The 21,683-nt window shown below is 35.6% G+C and overlaps 1 protein-coding gene across 6 annotated transcripts in view; it reads right to left on the bottom strand.

Annotated features, from left to right (window-relative positions):
• The window catches only part of SYT14 (synaptotagmin 14), a 154,336-nt gene that overhangs the window by 47,676 nt on the left and 84,977 nt on the right, over positions 1 to 21,683 (bottom strand). For all 6 annotated transcript variants that reach the window (XM_012781713.3, XM_012781712.2, XM_012781714.3 and 3 more), the window contains one exon: positions 1,743 to 2,014. In XM_012781713.3, the coding sequence (XP_012637167.1) occupies positions 1,743 to 2,014 (272 nt within the window). The remainder of the gene's footprint in view (positions 1 to 1,742; positions 2,015 to 21,683) is intronic.

A 21,683-nucleotide genomic window follows, 5' to 3' on the forward strand; every position in this document is an offset into this window, starting at 1 on the left:
TTGGCTCTTGGTACTCTTGTTCGAATCTCAACTCTTGTCCTTGTTACCACATCATACATAGGAATGCTGATGGAACAGAGACAGTCAGACAGGATGTATGGGCGCTGCATACACCAGGACTCACACAGTGTGCCCTTGCTACTTGTACCTACTATAGGTATCCTATCCCTAGAAGTGTTAACCTACCTCATCTTGCTCCTCTTAGTTCTTGCTTTGTATCTGAAATAGATTAACACACACACACACACACACACACACACAAATGCAAGCATAACCTGAGCATCTTAATTTAGTCTGTGATTCCTCTGGAAGAATCTGCCTGATGGTGTACTTGGAGGATACCATTTCATCAAAGTAATTTCCCATGTAACAATTTGGTTCAAGAATGGCAATATGATACAGTTGTGAAGAGCACCGTTTTTGCATTCAGACAGACCTGGGTTTGAATTTCAGTTCCACTGTTTAAGAGCTGCTTATACTTGGCAAATAGCTTAACTGTCTGAATCTTAATGTTTTCATTTATAAAATGGAAATAATAACTTCCTGAAGACATGGTTTTTAGAATTAGATGAGCTGACAGTATATAAAGCTCATAGCAAAATTCCTGGCACAACCGGTGATAGCTATTATTGTAGTTGTTAATTCCATAATCCAGTCTTCACTGTTAACTTGTTAGCTACCTGTATAGTTTGCAAAACTACAAAACAGCTGTCTCAAATTTGTTTAGGTGATAGAACATTCATCATGGAAAATCATAAAATACTGATATAGTAAACTTAAAATATCAATGTAGAATGCTCTTCTAAGTCAGATACTATAATACTAGAAATACTAGAAAAGCCATAATAGATAAAAATTGTTTTTAAAATTTATAGGAGAAAAACCTAAAATTAAGGAACTTATATCCACAGCTTAATTATTCTGTGTACTGGGAAACTACTTCCCTTATTTAATTTTGGGAGCAGATCAGAAAATTTACGTATTGGGCAACTGAACATACTACAGTATTATTGAATGTTGTCTGGAACAAAAGTTGTAAAAACTTGCACTCTAAAATTTGAAAAGTAAATTCTAAAAATAAATACTACCTTACAAAAACCTCTACATTATCTTGATAGCTTTCATAACTATAGAAAGATTAAAACAAATCGTTTTAGAATATGACAATACTTTAAAACAGCAACACAATTATTTTTCATCATTTTCACATTTTTGCTCCAAAAAAGTACTTAAAACTCAACAAACCAACAACCCTGAATGTATGAAGACATGAATTCAAATTTCATTAGTAAAGCTAATCATCATTTATTCTTTCCATATTCTGATATGAAAATACAGTAAGATGATTTTGAATGACTTATGAAAAAGTAATGAGTAACCCCCCAATAGTAAAAATCCCAAAATAAAATAATAAAAATAACATAAATAGTAACCCAAGATGAAAGAAGGTAAATAATTAAATTTTTTTATATAAAATGTTAAATAAAAAAATTATCTTTAGCTACGCATCTTCCTGTAGTGGCAGGGATGGGTGTGTTGTGTGTGTGTGGGGAGTTGAAGACTAGTTGGGACAGTCCCGATAAGTTTGTGGATAAAGATTAAATTAAGGATGGACACTAGTACCATAAGCCACAAAGGAATAAGATAGTGATAAAATCAATTCTTTTTACCAAGAGGAAAAGCAAAGGATTATTAGCCTTCAAATAACATTCGTTTTCAAACTTCTATGTACTTTTACTTACTTCAGGGCTCAGGACTGCAGTGCTGTCACTTGGAACATCTTCTTCATATCCTTTATTATGAAAACTTTCTATTTCATGACCTGCGCTTCCTTCACTTGGGCACTTGTTATATGAGCATCTTGGACTGTTGCTGCAGTGGGAAAACTCACATTTACTGTCCCCAATTTCAGAGGGTGTACATGAGAGATGGGGAGAACCACTGTCATCCTGATAGGGTGGTGGCTGCAGTTCATCCAGTGGGGGTGTTCTTCTCATTCTCTGAATGCAGTTTCCTGATAATGATTAAGAATCTGGTCACTGTTTCCAATTAGCCCCAACATGCAGTACAGTCTATAATGATTGTAAATAACTTTAAACAACTGGATTAAAAAATTTGTGGCAATAAAACTATTATATTTACTAATGAGTTTTCTTCTTCCCTAGTTAACAGGTAGAAATAAAATAATCTGGTTCCTCATTCCTCTCCTCCTGCATAATATGATTAGGAAAAATAAGTCAATACTAAGAGAGACCCTGTTCTATACCATAAAAATGAGAGTGATAAGTATTAGTTAAATAGCTCATTTATGTGGTTCTCTCTCTTGAAACAATACTGCAGCACACATGCTTCGTCTATTCCCTTGTGATCTGTGGCCTTTCTAGCCGAAGTAATAAAAATATGGTAGATAAAACAAACATAAAAATCTCATCTGTTCTCTTCAGTTACTGAGATGAACTTAAACTAGGATTCAGCTAGCAGTGTCAGAACTGTTTTTCTACATCTATCCTGAATCCAGAATCCTAAAATGAGGTGGAGTGTTAATTAGGCCCAATCTCCGTTTGCTAAACTCCATCAGTCGGCTAAGACTGGGGGCTGTATTCTGTCTCTTCTCCACTGTAAGTGCACTTCCCTCCCCACTCCACGACTGTGTCTGTATTCCTTCTAACGCAAGGCTTCCCTTTGTCTACAGGAAGCACCTCCACTTCTAGCGGTAGATTTTCTTTCACCGTTAAATTGCCCTTTTAACTTTTACCTCAAGGATTTATCTCAATGATTGATAATTAACATATCTGTAGAACAAGGATGGAGCTGGGGGCTGAAGGGATGAGGGAATAGAGTCTGGTACACAATTTAAGAACCGCTAAGTCTGTGTAGATAAATCCTGAATGCAGTATCAGATACTAAATTTAATTTTTGTTTTTTTCATTTCTTTCTGTTAATGAACAGTGTATCCTCTTTCTCAAAAGGGGCCCTGAAAAGGGGGGTGGTTTTATTATAATTGTTATAGAGTTCCATTCAATAGTTCCTTTGTTTTTCCTAAGAGAGAAAAGCTTTAAAAATTATAAGCCTCATTTTAAACTTAGCACAATGCCAGGTTCAAATGAAAAATAAAAATTTGTATGAACTTAGCACAAATGTACATATTCATTCAGAAGTCCTAACTTTGATAAATGAACACTCAATGTCTACTTATTGTGTCTAATATACAGCTGTCCCTCAGTATCTGTGGGGGACTGGTTCTAGGCTCCCCACATACCAAATCTGGAGATGCTCAAATCTCTGATATAAAATGGTGTGATATTTGCATAAACCTATATACAGCCTCCATATACTTGAAATACTTATAATACCTAGTACAATGTAAATGTTATATAAATAGTTGTTATATTGTTTAGAGAATAATGACAGGAAAAACATCTGTACGTGTTCAATACAGACATAACCATCCATTTTTTTCCAAATATTTTCCATCTGTGGTTGGTCGAATCCATGGATGCAGAACACATGGATACAGATAGCCAGCTATACTAATTTTAGTTTATAAAACATAAGCAAGAAGTAAAAAAGTTACTGAAATAATATAGGTGAAGCTAAATTAAAGACAGACTAGACCCACTGTAAGTAGTAGCCAAAACCCTTTAACATTCCAGAATAACAGTCAAGTGGCTGTAAGTGATTATCTAGCACAATCCATTTCTGTGGGGTAGGTAAGTAGGTGTGGCTGGCACAGTTGTCAGGCTGACTTGACCTGATCCGTGACCTCTTCATCTCCCAAGCAGCACTCCAATTAGGGATGGCTAATGAGGTCTATACAGAAGATTACAGAGTGGGGCTTCTGGGAAAGCTTTTGTTTTCCTGATAAAAGCGGGCTCGACAGGCATGCCCCTTTGTCCCTTCCCCTTTCCCTTTCCTCCTGCTTGGAGGTGTAACAGCCACCTTGTGACCATGAAGTGACAAGCATAAGAATGAAAGCTAATGATGGAGAAGAGAGCGTGGAGGGTCTGGGTATCTGAAACACTACTTAGCTACCTCCAAACTTCTTGATGCCTGAGATAAATAATTTCTTGTTTGTTAAAAAAAGAAAATCCTGATGGATTTTTTTTTTTTTGAGACAGAGTCTCACTCTGTTGCCCGGGCTAGAGTGCAACAGCAACAGCAACCTCAAACTCCTGGCTCAAGCAATCTTTCTGCCTCAGCCTCCCGAGTAGCTGGGACTATAGGCATGCACCACCATGCCTGGCTAATTTTTTCTATATATTTTTAGTTGGCCAATTAATTTCTTTCTATTTTTAGTAGAGACAGGGTCTCGCTCTTGCTCAGGCTGGTTTCGAACTCCTGACCTTGGGCGATCCTCCCACCTCAGCCTCCCAGGGTGCTAGGATTACAAGCGTGAGCCACCACGCCTAGCCTGATGGATTTTTTATTGTTTCTAAATACATTCTCAACTGATACAGTTTATAAATCATTAAACCAAAATCCCTTTCTCCTTTAAAAATATATATTTAATCAGCTATTGAATTAAATGGTAATACCTAAATACATGAAGTCAAGTAAAAATTACCCAATGTAGTGGTTCTAGGAGTCAGCACACCACCTTTTCCTTTTTCTTAGAGGACAGGTGATCTTTCCTAAAGTCTCTGAGTATATTACCTCATAGATCTCCCTGGATAAAACTGAGTCACATATCTGTTCCTCAACCCATCACTGGTATAAGAAATGGGATTACCATAATTGGCTCAGATCAATCAGCAGCCAGTAAAATTTGAAGCTAGGCATGAGGCCAGCTTCTCTGTTCATATCTATAAGGAAAAGAGTAGATGACTGAACAATGCAGGATCCAAAAGGGAGGATGAAAAAGAAAAACAAACGTGATTCAGTCCTTGCCTTCCTTACCCTTCAATTTGGCAATCTGACCTCAGTTTTTACCTTCCTCAATAGCTGTCCCACTATAATGAACTTTTTCTGAACTTCCTTTTGATATACCAGCACAGTGTAATTTCTGTCTAATAATAATGTTATACTTTATTTCCTCTGGTTTACTTTTTTATATTGGGTCTCTGCCTACCTGCCAGCCACCAAGTATATTTCCACAGCAGAGTTCCAGGCATCTTGTTTAGATGTAGTTCTTGTTTAGATGTAGTGTAGATGTAGTGTAACTCTTGCTCCAGATAGCAAGGAACAAGTTACACAGAATAGATTTGTGATATTTAAAGATGCTAAGTAGGTTCAATGGATAGATCTGACTACAGCTTTCTAGATTTGAGAGAAACAATGTTAAAGCTGTGAATTGGAATATATAATTTATCTTAGCCACACCATATCCTCAAAGTTTTAAAAATAATAATACCACTCTTTTATCTTTACTTTCCACTTTACTTTTGTATTTTACATTTTAAAATGAAAAGGCCTTCACTTCAGGGAGTGGCCAGGAGGGAGGTGTCAGAACTGCAGTAGGGTAAAGGGGACATGCACACACAGGGGCAGTCCTACACAGCGTGTTGTAGCCCGAGCAGGGTGAGGAAGGCCCAGTGAGGGGAGGCAGAGCCTCGGCAGATTGAGGGGGTTCCCATGGAGGAGCAGCCCGTTCCGGGGCCACTGAGTCCAAACAGGATGAGGAGTGTGTCCATACTGAGGAAAAGGGAGCAACTCAGCGGCAGAGTCACAGAGTGAGAAGGATCAGAGCCATGGAGCCAGGTGAATGGTGTGGTTGTGAAAGCCCAGGTAGGGTGAAGAGGGCAGCCACACAGAGGGGTACCTGGTGAAGGATGTCACAGCATGGCCGGGGTGAAGTGTGCGTCTGCACACACAGGTGGCCTGACATAGGAAGCCAGAGCCTGAGCAGGCTGGGTAGGGTGTCTTGTGTGAGGGTGACCTGGAGTGTGGCGTTAAAGCCCAAGTGGGGTGAAGAAGGCTACCATGTGGAGTAAGAGGAAGTCCTGGACTTTGTGTTCAAACTCCAGTAGGAACTCAGAGCTTAGGTAGGGTGATGAGAGCATTCAGTGTGGGGCAAGGCACTCTGGTGTCAGAACCCAGGCTCTGGGGGTCACGAGGATACTCACAGCGGGAGGACATCTACAAGTTGGAAAGGCCGCATGGGATACGAGAACCCAAATGGAGGGGCACGTGTGCAGACTGATCAAATAATAAATATTAATGTGTTAAGGCTAATGGCAGCCAGGTCTCTCATTGTTGGAAAAGGGAGTTACAAACGTGGAAAGGGAAAACATTAGAACAAACTCTACAGTGTTGGATTGGAGTTAGATATGTCAATGTGAACTTATAATTTTTCAATATATGGATAGAAATATAGTGTGCACATATTAACACACATATACATACATAAATATTCTAGCTTTTTTGCTCACTGAGAAGGTTTGAGAACACCACCATTTCAATAGCAGTGAGCCAACCTAGTGCCCAGATCTTGGCTTCTAAACCTATTCTCTACTAAAAGGAACCAGGACTCCTTGAAGAAATGACTAATTCCAGAGCTAAACGAGGGAAAGCACAAGAGGAGCCTAGAAAATCATGTATTGAAAGGGAGGATATGTTCAAAGACTGATGGGGACATGTTAAAAGGACAAAGATGTCAGTTGGAGGAGGCTCCAACTGAACAAACAAATCCCACTAACAATTTGAGCTTCAAAATAAATAACTATAGTAACTATTACTCACTGAAAAAAAGAGGAAACCGTAAGTCCATATACATATAAAGAAATAGATGAATAAATTGAAAGATTTTGAGGAACAGGATATGTATGTAGTTACAAAAAGTACCTTCTCACAAAATGCTTATTAACTACAAAGGATGACTTTACAGTGAAGAAGCCTGGTAGTAGAGATCAAACCTTGACGAAGAGATCAAAGTGAACATTATGAGGAATGGGATAAATCAAAATTGTACATCATCTGATCAAATGCAATGAGAGGAATACTTCTTACAAAATAGAATGCTTCTATAAAATGACTCCATAACCTATCAAAACGGACCCAAAAAGAAACAGGCAAATTATATAAACTTATATCTATTATGGAAATCAAATCTGTGTTTTAAAACTTCCCCAATGAAGAAAATTCCAGGCCCAGATGGCTTCAGTAGTGAATTTACCATTCAAGGAAGGAAAAAATAAAACCCTACCAATCTTATGCAAAATATTTCAAATGATATAAAAAGAGGGAACACTTAGATTATTTTATGAGACCAGCATAACCTTGACACCAGGACCTGAAAAAGTATCTTATAAGAAAAAAAAAGTATATGCCAATCCCTCTAGTGAACATAAGATACTAAAGTTCTATATAAAAGATTAGCAAATAAAACCCAGAGTTATACAAACAGGGCACTATATCATAATCAACTTGAGTCTACACTAGGAATGCAGAGTTATTCTATAAATGCAAGGTGGATTTAACTTTCAAAAATTAATCTAACTCATTACATTAAAAGAACAAAGGAAAAAAGTAATATAACTGTAATAGAGTTTTAAAAAGCATTTGATAAAATTCATTATCCATTAGTGATAAAATCTCTGAGCAAACTAGAAATAGAAGGCAATTTCCTTTATCTCTTTAAGGGTATCTATGAAAGTCCTACAGCAAACATCATATATAATGGTGAAATGTTGAAAGTTTTACCTCTGAGATCGGGAATGAGACAAGGATGCCTGTTATCACCACTTCTATTCAACAATGTACTGGAGGTCCTAGCCAGTGCAATAGGTGAGAAAAAGAAGATGTAAAATGATTGGAAAGAAAGAAATTAAACTATCATTACTCTCAGATGATGATCATGATGTAGAAAATCCAAAATAATTTAGAGATAATCTAAAAGAGTTATTAGTAAGTAAATTTAGCAAGATCACTGTATATGAGACCAATATTTAAAAAAAAATCAGTTGACTTTCTACACACATGCAATAAACAACTAGAAAGTAAAATCTAAAAACAATCCCACATATAATAGCATCAGATAACATCAAATACCTAAGGAATAAATCTAAGAAATCACCTTGCTGTTATTTTTCTAGTTCTTGGGTTCATAATTAGAATGTATACTCTTAGAAATTGGTGGAATCCAAACTTCGGCTTTCTAAGCAGTGACTACATAATACAGCAAGGGACAGCTGGAAATCATCAGAGCTTCCTTTCTCCAGCAACAAGGCATCTTAAAAGAAAAGCAGAGACCAGCCTACCATCAGAGACTTGAGAATTACAAGTTTGGTAAACGCCTCCACTAGTTTGGCTACTGCAGAAAACGAATAGGCTTAAAAATGATGGCAGATCACCATAAACTTTAATTAGAAGATGAATTCAACGGCAGCTGCCACTCCAGATGGAGTGTCCTTTTTGAACAAATTAAGATACCCTTGGGTATCTGACATGTAGCTTTAACCTAGCAAATGCTTTTTCCTTCACAACAATCCAGACAGAACAAAAGTTAACAGGTTGTTTTCACCTGGGAAGGACAGCAATACCTCTACTGTTTCAGGGAAACACAGATAATGTTTGTCCTATGCCACAACCTGCTCTGCAGGGACTGTGGCTGCTTTAACACTCTGTACTACATCTCCTTGATCCTGCTCTGGATGACAACATGCCAATAGGACCAGGAGAGTAGAAGATTGAGAGATGAAGTGCTTTGGTAAGATACACACATGAGACAGAATCAAGAACTAAATCCTACGAAAATACAGGAGGAGCTTGCCATCTCAATAAAGCTCCTAAGGATCCAGGGATATGATGGAATACTCCTTCCAAGGTCAAAGAGAATTTACTACCTCTTGTGTATCGCCCACTCAGATGGAGACAAAAGGCTCAGCTGGCCTCTTTACACTTTGAAAGCAGCACATTCCATATTGATACTAAGGAGCTAAAAGCTGTGAGTAGCGTACAGAGAAAGATGAGTCTCTCCAGATGACTGAGGATGTGTGAAGGAAGTGCTACACTTCACCTTTAAGACTCAGCAAACCAAATGGTGCTCCAACTTCTGTAGCAGGTCACGATGTGAAAAAGTACCATTGGGAAGCTCTGACAGAATTGCAGTGGAGGCCTCAAAAATTATCTTTTTTTTCTGCACCTTTAAATACATTCTATTAGAAAACAAAGTTTATTTTTGTACCATGGCTTGCAACTCTAATCTTTCTTTGGTTTACTTTCCTGATGGTTTGAAATAATCCCTAGTTCAAACCAGACCCCACATACAGCTACCAATTTTCTGCCAGTACAATCTTATTCAGTACATCTATTTCTTGAGTGACAAATCAGTTCACTGCCTCTCATTTCTTGACTCTTAAAGCTTCAAAACAAGAGCATACTCACTCCACTAAGTATAGTGAAAAGTGCTTCTTTTTTGAGAAACAGCTCCTGGTATCAAACAGAGATCCACTGGAAGGTCAGGGGACACCAGGTAGCAATGTTATCCAACCTGTACAGTACGACGGCATGTGACTACTTAGCTATAAAGTTGGTTATGTCCAGCTGCGCTCCATCACCAAGGGAAACTGGCATACATCAGATGAGGATAGACTGGACTTTCAGACTAAGTCGGCTCTGAAGGTACACGTAAGTAACATAGTTATGCCTGTTTTCTCTTGCTTAACTTGTACCCATAACCTCATTAAGAGTACATTATGACTGACTAACTGAGGGTAAAAAAATTATATCTAGCGATATGCCAATACCAACAAAAGTGAAATGTTCTGGTATTACAGTCTCTTTCAGAAGTGGCTCTGAAAGGCAATAAAGGAAGGAAATTTCAGTGGAATTCCTAGTGATCTATTTGGTTTTCAACTTTGCTTAGAGAAAGAGTTAGTCTCAATTACTGGGTAGCTGCCAATGGTCTGGTTGGGTGTAAGGACTTGGGAGGAGAAAGACTAGAAGACTAATTTCACCTAGAATGGCTCTATGGCTTGAAAACATTTACATCCCTAATATAATTTAAAACACAAATATGCACCAAATATCATTCTTTCTAAAATGTAACCCCATGTATTCCAAGTTTCCTTCTAAAATTGAAAAAGTTTCTAAATTTTATAACTGCATTTACTCCACTTCTTTGCATTGCTCCTTAGATTGAATTTCTGTTGTCAAATACCAACTGAAAATCTTAACATTTAACTTTTCTATCGATTCTACAAACAGCATCAAAAAATTTTCACAATTGAGCTCAGCATGACTTCTATCCAAATGAATCTCTAATCCCTATCCTTAATCATATTAATCTTTAATCAAAAGACTTTCCAGATGTTTCACTATCATATGCTTGTCAGGTTCTAATTCAAACCCCCTACAAGCTACAGTAGTATTATGATTATAGTATTATGATTTTGCTTTTTGTGTTTTGTGAAAGTGCTCTGGAGCCAGGTGTTGTGAAATTAAGTGCAGGTTAATACAGTTGGCTAGTTCATGATGCTCATGAAGCTGAGACCATAGGTTTATCCCTCTGGTTGTATTCTTTATATGCCGTATTAAAAACTACAGGCATACCTCGTTTTGTTGTCCTTCACTTTATTGTGGTTCGCAGATATGGTGGTTTTCACAAATTGAAGGTTTGTGGGAACGCTGAGTTGAGCAAATCTATTTGTGCCATTTTTTTCAACAGCATGCACTCATTGTTAGCATTTTTTAGCAGTAGAGTATTTTTAAAGTATGTAAATTGATTTTTTGGTATAATACTATCACACACTTAATAGACTATAATAGAGGGTAAACATAATTTTTATATATACTAGAAAACCAAAAAATCATGTGACTTGCTTTATTGCAATATTTACTTTATTGCAGTGGTCTGGAACCAAACCTGCAATATCTGAGGTATGCCTGTACATCCTTAACTATATCCAGAAGCAGATTTAGCCTTGTTCAGGATCTGGGGGGAAAACATTTTGTTCTTATTACATAGTATTATAGTCCTACAGAGCCAATTCCATAATCTTTAAAGGCCTACACGCCACTTTCAGGACAATATCCTACATATCTTTAGCGTACTTTAAGAAAAGCATTAGGAATCTAGCCTCTGCTCCAGTTTCATCCCTTAGCCCTTCCCCTTCCCAGAATCCTTACATCCTCAATCCAGTCATGGCCATACAATGGCAGTTTCGTCAATGTGCCATGCTCCTTTATGCTGCCTTTCGTACATCCTCCTATCTTGGCCTGGGACACCTGATACCTCCTCCTCCCTTTTACTTAGGTAACTTCACATATTGTCCGGCAAGATTCAGCTTAGTTTATACCTCTTGGAAAAACTGCAAAGATTCACTCTCTCCTATCCTTCCCAGTTGTGTTCACCACCCATCCCCAAACATATCCACTCTCTCCCCCAACACACACACCTATGCATGAAGGTTGGGCTAGGTGTTCCTCAGTAGCACTTTGCTTCCATCATTTACAATGTATTACAATTATTTCTTCAAATGTTTTAACTGAGCTCCCTGAGAGAGCTCCCTGTCTCTTTTCAGGCACTGAACAACATGCTGTGTGAGAAGGAAACTGACCAGCTCCCCATCTGGGGACAGTATCTGGACTACAGGACAGAGGATTACATATAGTCTCAGCAAGGCCAGAACAGTGCAGCTGGGCTGAGGAAGCAGAGATAAGGGTCTGAGGTGGCTGAAGTGCCTGGAAATCATGGAGCAGGGTATTGAAACGGAGAAAGCTGTACAGAGAAGGGGCCCTAGAAGTCTGTGTGGAGGACCCCCAGGGGTCTATACCCAGCAGTTGGCTATATCTGTGCACAGACATACTACCCAAAGCTTATCAGACAGCAGCTGCTATGGAATGAGAGCAACACAGAGATGCTAAAGGCCAGTCAGTGCTGGCGGAAGGGCTATGCTGGGGGAATTCAGAGTTCCTTCTTGTAATGGTTAGACAATGCCAATGAACTAAGTGCTCTATTTAAAAAATCTAGTTTATCGAGGCATAAATTATAGACAACAAAACCCACCCATTTTGATGAGTTTTGACAAATGTATAAAATTGGGTAACTACCACAATGAAGATATAGAACATTTCTTAAGGATTAGTTTAATCTTTTTTTTTTTTTTTGAGACAGAGTCTCTCTTTGTTGCCCAGGCTAGAGTGAATGCCATGGCGTCAGCCTAGCTCACAGCAACCTCAAACTCCTGGGCTCAAGCAATCCTTCTGCCTCAGCCTCCCGAGTAGCTGGGACTACAGGCATGCACCACCATGCCCGGCTAATTTTATATATATATATATATATATTAGTTGGCCAATTAATTTCTTTCTATTTATAGTAGAGACGGGGTCTTGCTCTTGCTCAGGCTGGTTTCGAACTCCTGACCTCGAGCAATCCGCCTGCCTCGGCCTCCCAGAGTGCTAGGATTACAGGCTTGAGCCACCGCGCCCGGCCAAGGATTAGTTTAATCTTTTTGAGGCTTCTTTTTAAGCTTTGTTGGAGTGGGTCCAGAACAGCCTTAACTTTAATTCTCCCTGCTATGAAGGTATGATTCTTCTAATGACTCTACCCAATGTGTCATGTATTATTAATTCAAGGTCTCTCTGCTCTGGGTGGAAGGAATGCAAATTATTTACAGTTCTGTTTAAGTTCTGGGAATTGTTCTATCCACTGCTTTCCCAGTCTTGGGTAATTCCTCACACACATGCACAGATTAGAATTCTGCCAACAACTTAAGGTAACATGCTATAATATGGAAGGACCTTCAAAACATTAAGTGACAGTCACAAAAAGCTACCTTTTGGATTATTCCATTTATGTGAAAGGTGAGGAACAGGTAAAATATATAGAGACAGAAATATATGAGTGGTTACCTAGGGCTGGATGGTGGTATTGATGAGTGACTGCTAGCGGGTACAAGATTTCTTTTTGGGGTGATAAAAATATTATAAAATTATATTATAGTGAGGGCTGTACAACTCTTGAATTATACACTATAAGTGAGTGAATTTTATAGTATGTGAATTACATCTCAATAAAGCTCTCAAAAACATACATATTTCTTCTACTTGTGCCTGAGGTTCCAAGTGGAGAAAATGACTTTTAATATTCCCAAAATCTACAATATAAGGTCTCAATGGGTAAATAAAAGTACCAAATACATGCTAGCTATAGATAACATAAAATCAATAATATGGAGTCTTGCTATCAAAAAGCTTAAAAGTTGTTTTCTGAAGGGATGAACCTATGGGAAAGGAAATTATATAAAACACTTTATACTTAAAAATAAATCCATAATGCAGGTACCATTACAGACAAACTCAAGTCTCATATTAATATCAACAATATACCTTTGATACCAGAAAATCTATACAGAGGAAACATTGTGGAGAGTTAGAAGAAATGTATTGCTTTCTGGAAGATGTTTTCTTTTGATAGTAAAAAATTTACTGAACTTGAACCAAAGTCACCTGAGAACATCCTAACAAATTTTTTAAAGAGTGAAATATACTTCTTCCAATAGTATAAACAATGTAAACAACAGGGCAGTGGTTGTAGGCTAACAAAGAGATGCCTATATTTGTAACATAACAGTAGGCTCATATAATAATTTATCACCCATACAACCCTTAACTAGAATTAACATTGTAGGCTTTGGTATTAGACTGCCTGGTTCTAATTCTACCTCTGTAATTCACTAGTTATTTGACTATGGAAAATTTATTTATACCTCCAATGCCTTTATTTGCTCATCTGTAAATCAGAATGATTTATGAGGATTAACTCAGTTAATGTTTTAAGTGCTTTGCACAGTGCTTCATAGTAACAGTCAGTAAAAGTTATTATTATTATAGTTATTATATTAGCATTAATACAATAACCCTCTGATGTGGGTGAAGCTCAGAAAGGATAAATGAATTAGATTTTTTTCACTTTTTATTTAGTGTTCTTGAGAAAAAGCAACAGAACTTCTAAATTTGTTTTCAGATTAATTTTGGAGAAATTCTACCCTGTTAAACTGCACAGAATGTTATGTCATCTTACTCCAACTTTATAGGAAGGCTTAACAAAAAGTATTCAAACAAGGATTTTTCAAAAAGCATGATACAGAATTATGGCTCATATCAAAAGTCATTTAGTAAAATGTGGTATACATAAACGAAAAATAATGGTGATCCAGCACCTCTTGTATTATCCTGGATATAGCCAGAGCCCATTCTACTAAGTGAAGTATCAAAAGAATGGAAAAACAAGCACCACATGTACTCACCATCAAATTGGTATTAACTGATTTAACTGACCAACACTTAAGTGCACATATAGTAGTAACATTCACTGGGTGTTGGGCAGGTGGGAGGCAGGAGAAGGGGATGGGTTTATTCACACCTAATGGGTGTGGTGCACACCGTCTGGAGGATGGACACGCTTGAAGCTCTGACTCAAGTGGAGCAAAGGCAATATATGTAATCTAAACATTTGTAACCCCGTAACATGTTGAAATAAAAAAGAAGTGATTTAGTAATATATACTATGCCATCTATATTAGGGTGAGTATCTTAATTTGCAACTTTTACTTTGGTTCCATCTAATAATCCATATTAATCATGACCCAAAATTATTATTGAAGATTCAATTAAGCTAAGTATAAAGTATGAATGAGAAAGATTTCCATAAAATAAATAGAATTCTCATGCCTACAGAATGAATTCCCAGATTTCTTTGAGGTATATAGTCAAGGGTTTACAGTATTCAAATTACATCAGAGATGCAACAAATTTAATAAAATATAGCTGACTGTATTTCCGGGTACAAATTTTACATATCTGGTACTTTCTTAAGTATGTAACATTTTATATGCTCCTAGAATTTTATATACTCATGTTAATCAAAATATAAAATATGCTTATCCGTAAATAAAAGTAAAAAAAATACAATTATTGTATTAAATCATATCTACTATTTGTTCCATTGTGGTTTATTTAGTTGATAACAAAGATAAATAGAAATAGAAAAATTTTATATGAGTTTCCATTTAAATCAATCAATAATTTGAAATAATAAATTTCACCTGTCTTACTTTATATACCAAATCAGAAAATAAAATGTTATGATAGCATATGAAAATAATATATGTAATTGATACTATAGCACATACCAAAGATTTAATATTAGATTTAGCTTAAGCCCTGTTGAGAGTATGTGTGTGTGTATAGTACATTTTTGCAATGAATAAATTGGTTATAAGTTTTTATATTTGTTTTATGAAATGGAAAATAATCAATATTCTTAAAAAGGCAAAAAATGCAACTCCTTTTTGGCCTGTAAAATATACATAGATTTATATTGGATGATGTTAACAGGGTTGTTTTTGGAGGGTTCTATACCAATAAAAGTAAGACTGAGAACAACCAATTAACTTTTACTTATTACATAAATTGGGGATGAGATCTCAATTCTTTGAGAATAAAACAATAAGGAAGCTTTATTTCCATTTTGTGTTAAAAGACTTCAGGCATTCTAAGGACTTTTTATTTTTTCATTTTTATAACACCAAGTTACCAGACACTTTAAAAATAGATGGCTGAAATAGTAGCAATTTAGGATTATGAAGCAGTTAAGTGCTTCACAATGTTGATGTAATATAGCAATTATAGACCTCTGTAATTCAGCAAAAAGCCTTTGTTTTCTTGTTGCTCATATTGAAACTATACAATAAGAATACTTCCTTATTGTCACAGGAAAGGGCTCAAATTTTAAAAAATCTTTGTATTAATGTTTTGACCACTGTTATGAGCTCACCATAGAAATTTATTATTTTGTAACTAAAAATAAAATGAAGCACTAAGGGGAAAAAGGTTGTATAATGTTAGAATTTTGATTAGCAATCACAGCTGCACCAGAATTAGTTTCTATAGCAACAGGAAGAAATAATGTGTTGAACTGCAATGCAATACAAGATTATATTCTACAGATTGCAATTCAAAAGGAAATCTTTAAAGAATTTTGTCTTAAGAGTTATTAATCTTTTATCCATCATAATTCTCTAACAGAAAATACTTAATTATTCGAGTCTTTTTTTCTGAATCCTGTTTTAACTCATTCAAATTTAGCATGTTCCAAAAAAGACTGAAAATTTAATATACCTGAATAATAAGAATTTTGGCTACTGTCTCATTTACATTTTAAAACAAAAATGCATGGGAGTCATTCCGGTGTATTGTGTATATACTACGTTCCTGGGGTAATTCAGAACCTAGAAGGAAAAGCCTAAAATGTGCCTTTCTGAATAAACTATGTTGTAGGGGTAAGAATTAAAAATGATAAGCAAATACTATATTTGTGTCAGTATGAAGCTAAGTCTGTTTTTTATCAATGTATACCCCTGTGTACAAATTGTGAGTAAGGAACTATACTACTATACTACTAGACTATTTACAGTGTATCTCTCTCCTACTTTAGTTAACAAAAAGACAATCATTAAATTTAAAATGCTGCCCATACTATTTCTAACAGTAAAAAATACTATTTCACTGTGTCTTCTCTAGTTCTAGGTATTTTGGGCAACTAATTAAAAGCATATGCCTGAACCTTTTATGTATTTTGCCCTCATAATGAGACCTATTACTGTGGCTTACTCTATGCCTCTGAGTTCCAAAGTATCTTTGGAGTTTCCATGGATACCAGTGACAAGCATTCTCTCACAACTGCTTTATGTGTCTCATCAAACACAAGAAAACTGACATGGCAGGAATCAAGCCATCCAGATACTATGAATTTATAATTGTACCATTATTCATGCTTTAAAAAAACCATATATATATATACATATATATATGTAAAATCTTTAATTAAACAAACCAGCTAAACAGCAAATTATTTTTAAAAATCTGAATAAACATCAAATCACTGGGTAGAAAACATAAGTTATTATAAAAGAAAAGGTATAAACACTAAAATAAGCCAATGTGACAATCCATCAGCAATTCATAGAATCCAGAGTAAAACCTGTAACCCATAGTAAACTCAGGTTTAGTAATGAGAACTTCTAACTATATTAAAGACAATATCTGAGAGGGATATTCATCTTATATAGCCCATAAAAAGACTTCAGAAGAGCTCATTTATAAGAACACGTAGATTGCCCAAGATTAAGTACTGACTTGTAACAAAAACATCGTTGCAAACTAGACTAAAATTTTTTTATTATTGTTATCAGGAAAAATCACTAAAAATTATGTTGACTTAAAAAAATTATGTTGACTAGGTCAGAATAATTTGAACTATGTCAGAATCATTTCATTCTACATATACTTCTTTCTTTCATACTTTAACAATCAAATATTCCTTATTTAAAATCTTTTACTAGATAGGAAATCTTTTCTAAAAATAAGAAACTGAATAGTAAACTCAACTTCTACAAAAAATATTTTTTCAACATCTCCTTTTGCGACTTATCCTTTTAAAACAGTACAAATGTGTATGGGGTAGGGAGCCAGACTTCCTATCAGAGATGTGTAATTTTACTTTTAAGACAAATATACCTACATAAATCCATAAATCACAAGTTTCAGTCTCTTTACATTACTTCACAGGAATGATATTATCAAAGTGGCCAGATATGCCTTTTTAATGAATGTTTAATTATTTTAAATTTTATGATTAAGAAACATCAAGTTTACATATTACATCTAGTAATACATATTATTCCTTCCACATAGACTTCTTTTTTTTTTTTTTTTTTTTTTGAGACAGAGTCTCGCTTTGTTGCCCAGGCTAGAGTGAGTGCCGTGGCATCAGCCTAGCTCACAGCAACTTCAAACTCCTGGGCTCGAGTGATCCTTCTGCCTCAGCCTCCCGGGTAGCTGGGACTACAGGCATGCGCCACCATGCCCGGCTAATTTTTTTTTTTTTATATATATATCAGTTGGCCAATTAATTTCTTTCTATTTATAGTAGAGACGGGGTCTCGCTCTTGCTCAGGCTGGTTTTGAACTCCTGACCTTGAGCAATCCGCCCGCCTCGGCCTCCCAAGAGCTAGGATTACAGGCGTGAGCCACAGCGCCCGGCCTCACATAGACTTCTATATGACCTAAAGATCATATAGATTGGATAAACACAAAAATTTTTATTACCTAATATGTAAATATATTATTTACTAAAAAAAAAGCTTTTGAATTTATTAGTAGCACATATAATACATAAATTTAATCTGATACAGAGAATTCCACACAGTGTTCTAAGTCAAACCTCGAAATGCCTGAATTTCTCCATCCGTGTATGTGGAAGAAGTATCTTGTGCAGTTACTGAAAGATTATGAAATGTTTCTAAATAAAAACCACAAGAATAGTTAAAGGAAATGGGATTACTCAGTTTAAATGAGAATTAGCTGGGAGAAAAATAATACATCTTTGATATTCTTATTAAGACTTATAGGGAATGTTTAGTATCTGTTTTTCCTCATCACAAAAAGATTATAGCAAAAGCCTAGACAAAAAAAAAAAAATACACACACACACACACACACACACACACACACACACAAACTATCCTTGTTGAATTGAGTTGACTAGCAGAGAAAATTTATCCACCTAAATCAGCTTCCCTCCTGACTGCCACTGGAGACTCAATGTCATGTTCTGTTAAGAGTGGTTTGGGCAAATGGCATAAGGACCTATTCTAAAAAGCTGCAGTGTCCAACCCCCAGGAACTGGGCCGCACAGCAGGAGGTGAGCAGTGGGGAGAGTCACCCAAGCTTCATCTGTATTTAAGCCACTCCCCATCGCTGGCATAACCACCTGAGCTCCGCCTCCTGTCAGATCAGCAGCAGCATTAGATTCTTGTAGGAGCGCAAACCCTGCTGTAAACTGCGCATGCGAGGGATCTAGGCCGTGCTCCTTACTGAGGCTCTAATGTTTTATGATCTGAAGTGGAGCTGAGGTGGTGATGCTAGTGCTGGGGAGCAGCTGCAAATACAGATTATCATTAGCAGAGAGGTTTGACTGCACAATAAATGTAATGCGCTTGAGTCACCCCCAAACCATCCCCCCACCCCCCCTCCGTCCGTGGAAAAACTGTCCTCCATGAAACTGGTCCCTGATGCCAAAAAGGTTGGGGACTGTTGCAAAAAAGCACTCATCTGATTTCAGTGTGCCCCTTCTGTGCCTACATATAACAAAATACAAGCCACTTAAAATTCCAAGTTTACCTGTTTTTCCTCTCACAGGAAATGGTAAACAACAGGCATTTATAAATAGTACCTATTTGTGCTAGGCATTATGCAAGTTACTGAAACTCCACAGGCCTTCAAGAAGAAAACCTAATTTGTGAAGCTTTTATATCAGGGACAAGGAAAATCAATAAAGCACACTGAATGGGGAAGGAGGAAATCTGAGTCTGAACTCATGATTTGTTATTAAGAAGTGAGCATTTAAACTCTCTGGGACTGTGTCTGTAAAATGAAGAAAATAAGCCAGATCACTAAGATCTTTACAATTTTAACTATAATGAGTCCAGAATATTTAACAGTTCCATTGTCAAACCGGAATAGAATAAGGGATTAATTTTCTAAAAGTGAAAATGGCTAATGCTGTAATGGATTGTTAAAGGGAACTAGAGAATCTCCTTTCTTGGAAGTCTATTTACTCTAATAGAATTTTATCTTTGAATGTTTGAGATGTAGGTCTTCCTGCATGACTACATAAAGCTCTCAAGATCCTTAAACATATGGTGGTTGTACAATGAAGAAAGAGATGGAGAGGAGCAGGAGAAGGAAAACGCAGCACAGAAAAAGTAGGGTAAATATAATAAAATAATATGGTAGAAATAAATTCGAATACAAGGATAACTATAAAAGTACTGCAGTAAATATATATTTGGGAAGGATATAACAGATTTGAGCACAATAAGCTTGACTAAGGGACATTCACAGAACCTAGTAACCAAGAATTAAAGAATACATACTCTTTTGATGAACATATTAGACATTCACCTCCCAGACACACAAATACACTAGGCACAAAAAGCACGTTTTAACAAATGGCAAGTTGTATTATACAGATTTTGTTATCTGGTCACAACATACTTAATTTAGAATTCAGAAACAAAAGGAGATCTTTTCCAGCTTAATACATTTAGATATTTTTATCCAAACTCAGGAACTGAAAAAAAATCATGATAAACATTAGAAAAATCATAAAAACAAATGAAAATATAAATATTGCATATTAAAATGTATAAGATACAACTAAAATGGTATTTAAAAAGGAAGCTATAGTCTTAAATGCATTTAGAAAACAAAAAGATTGAAAAATAATAAAAGTAAGCATCTAGGCTTAAGAAGTTAAAGAAAATATGAATCTAAAGACAAGAGAAAAGAAAAAATGAAGACAAAAATTAATTAAATTAAAAAAAAACTATTTAATAAAGCAGACTAACAAAACCCAAACCAATTTCCTTGGAAGAAACTAAAAAAATTTTTTATTAAAGCCTGATATGATTAAGCAAAGAAAAGAATACTATTGACAACTTTATAACCATAATTCTGAAAACTTCTACAATAAAAAATTCCTGGGAAAATATAATTTATCAAAACTGACTCATGAAGAAATAGAGAACCTAATCACACCTACAAGATTTAAGTGTTAAAAAATCTACCTACAAAAAACTCATATATAAATGATTACAGATTGATTCTACCAAACATTTACAGAACAGATATTCTTATATCATGTTCTAGAGAAATAAAAAAGAGAAAATAATCCAAAACTCATTGTATAATTTTAGTAAAACCTTGATTCTAAAAGTAAATAAGGGCAGTATGAGAAGGGAAAAATGTATAGCAAGCTCCTATAGAAACACAGTTGCAAAACTTCTAAAGGGAACAAAAGAGTAAATCAAATATACCATAACCAATGTGGTTTTATTCTCAGGAATGTGAAGTTGGTTTAGAAAAACAATGTCTTTTAATAAAATTCACAACACTAACAGATCAAAAGATAAAATCTATGTAATTTTAAATATTATAAAGAGAAAATGATAAAAACTAAATATCAATTAATGACTAAAAATAATTTTAGCAAATGGGAACAAAGAGAATTTCCTTAATTCAATAAACCATATTTTTTAAATATCCAGAAAAAATCATTAAAGGAAAACATTAGAAGCGTTCCCTTTAAAACAGGAACAAGAGCCACTTTCACTAGTATTAAACATTGTACAAAGTTCTTCACCAGAGCTAGAGACAAATTATTACAATTTATTAGAATGATAAACAAGGTTGCTAGATAAAATACCTTTTCTAATAATTTGCCTGTAGAATCCCTTTCCTTTTCTAGGTAGACAATCAAATCATTTCCAGGCAATGCCTGTTTTATTTCTTCCTTTTCAATCTTTACACTTTACATTTCTTTTTCTCTCTTATCTGCTCTTCTTAGGAACTCCACAACAATGTTGAATACCACCCACCAGACTGCCAGAAATGCACAAGTCTGGCAACTATAAGCATTGATAAAGACATAAAAGATTAGAAACAATGCTTATACATTGTTAATGGGAAAGTAAATTTTAAAAATATGTATAAAATACATGCACAAATACCAACTTATAGAATATGAGGATATATAGAGAGTGGCCTTAAAATCTACCTAATATTTCATTTCCTAAAAAAAGTTCTTAGAATATAGTAAATTGTCAGAACCTAACAAAGCTAGATCTCAGGCATCTACACAATAAACACTCAGTTCCTAGAGTAGTAATGTTAGAGAGAAG

The sequence above is a fragment of the Microcebus murinus genome, chromosome 23, assembly GCF_040939455.1.
Source record: "Microcebus murinus isolate Inina chromosome 23, M.murinus_Inina_mat1.0, whole genome shotgun sequence".
NCBI lineage: Eukaryota > Metazoa > Chordata > Mammalia > Primates > Cheirogaleidae > Microcebus > Microcebus murinus.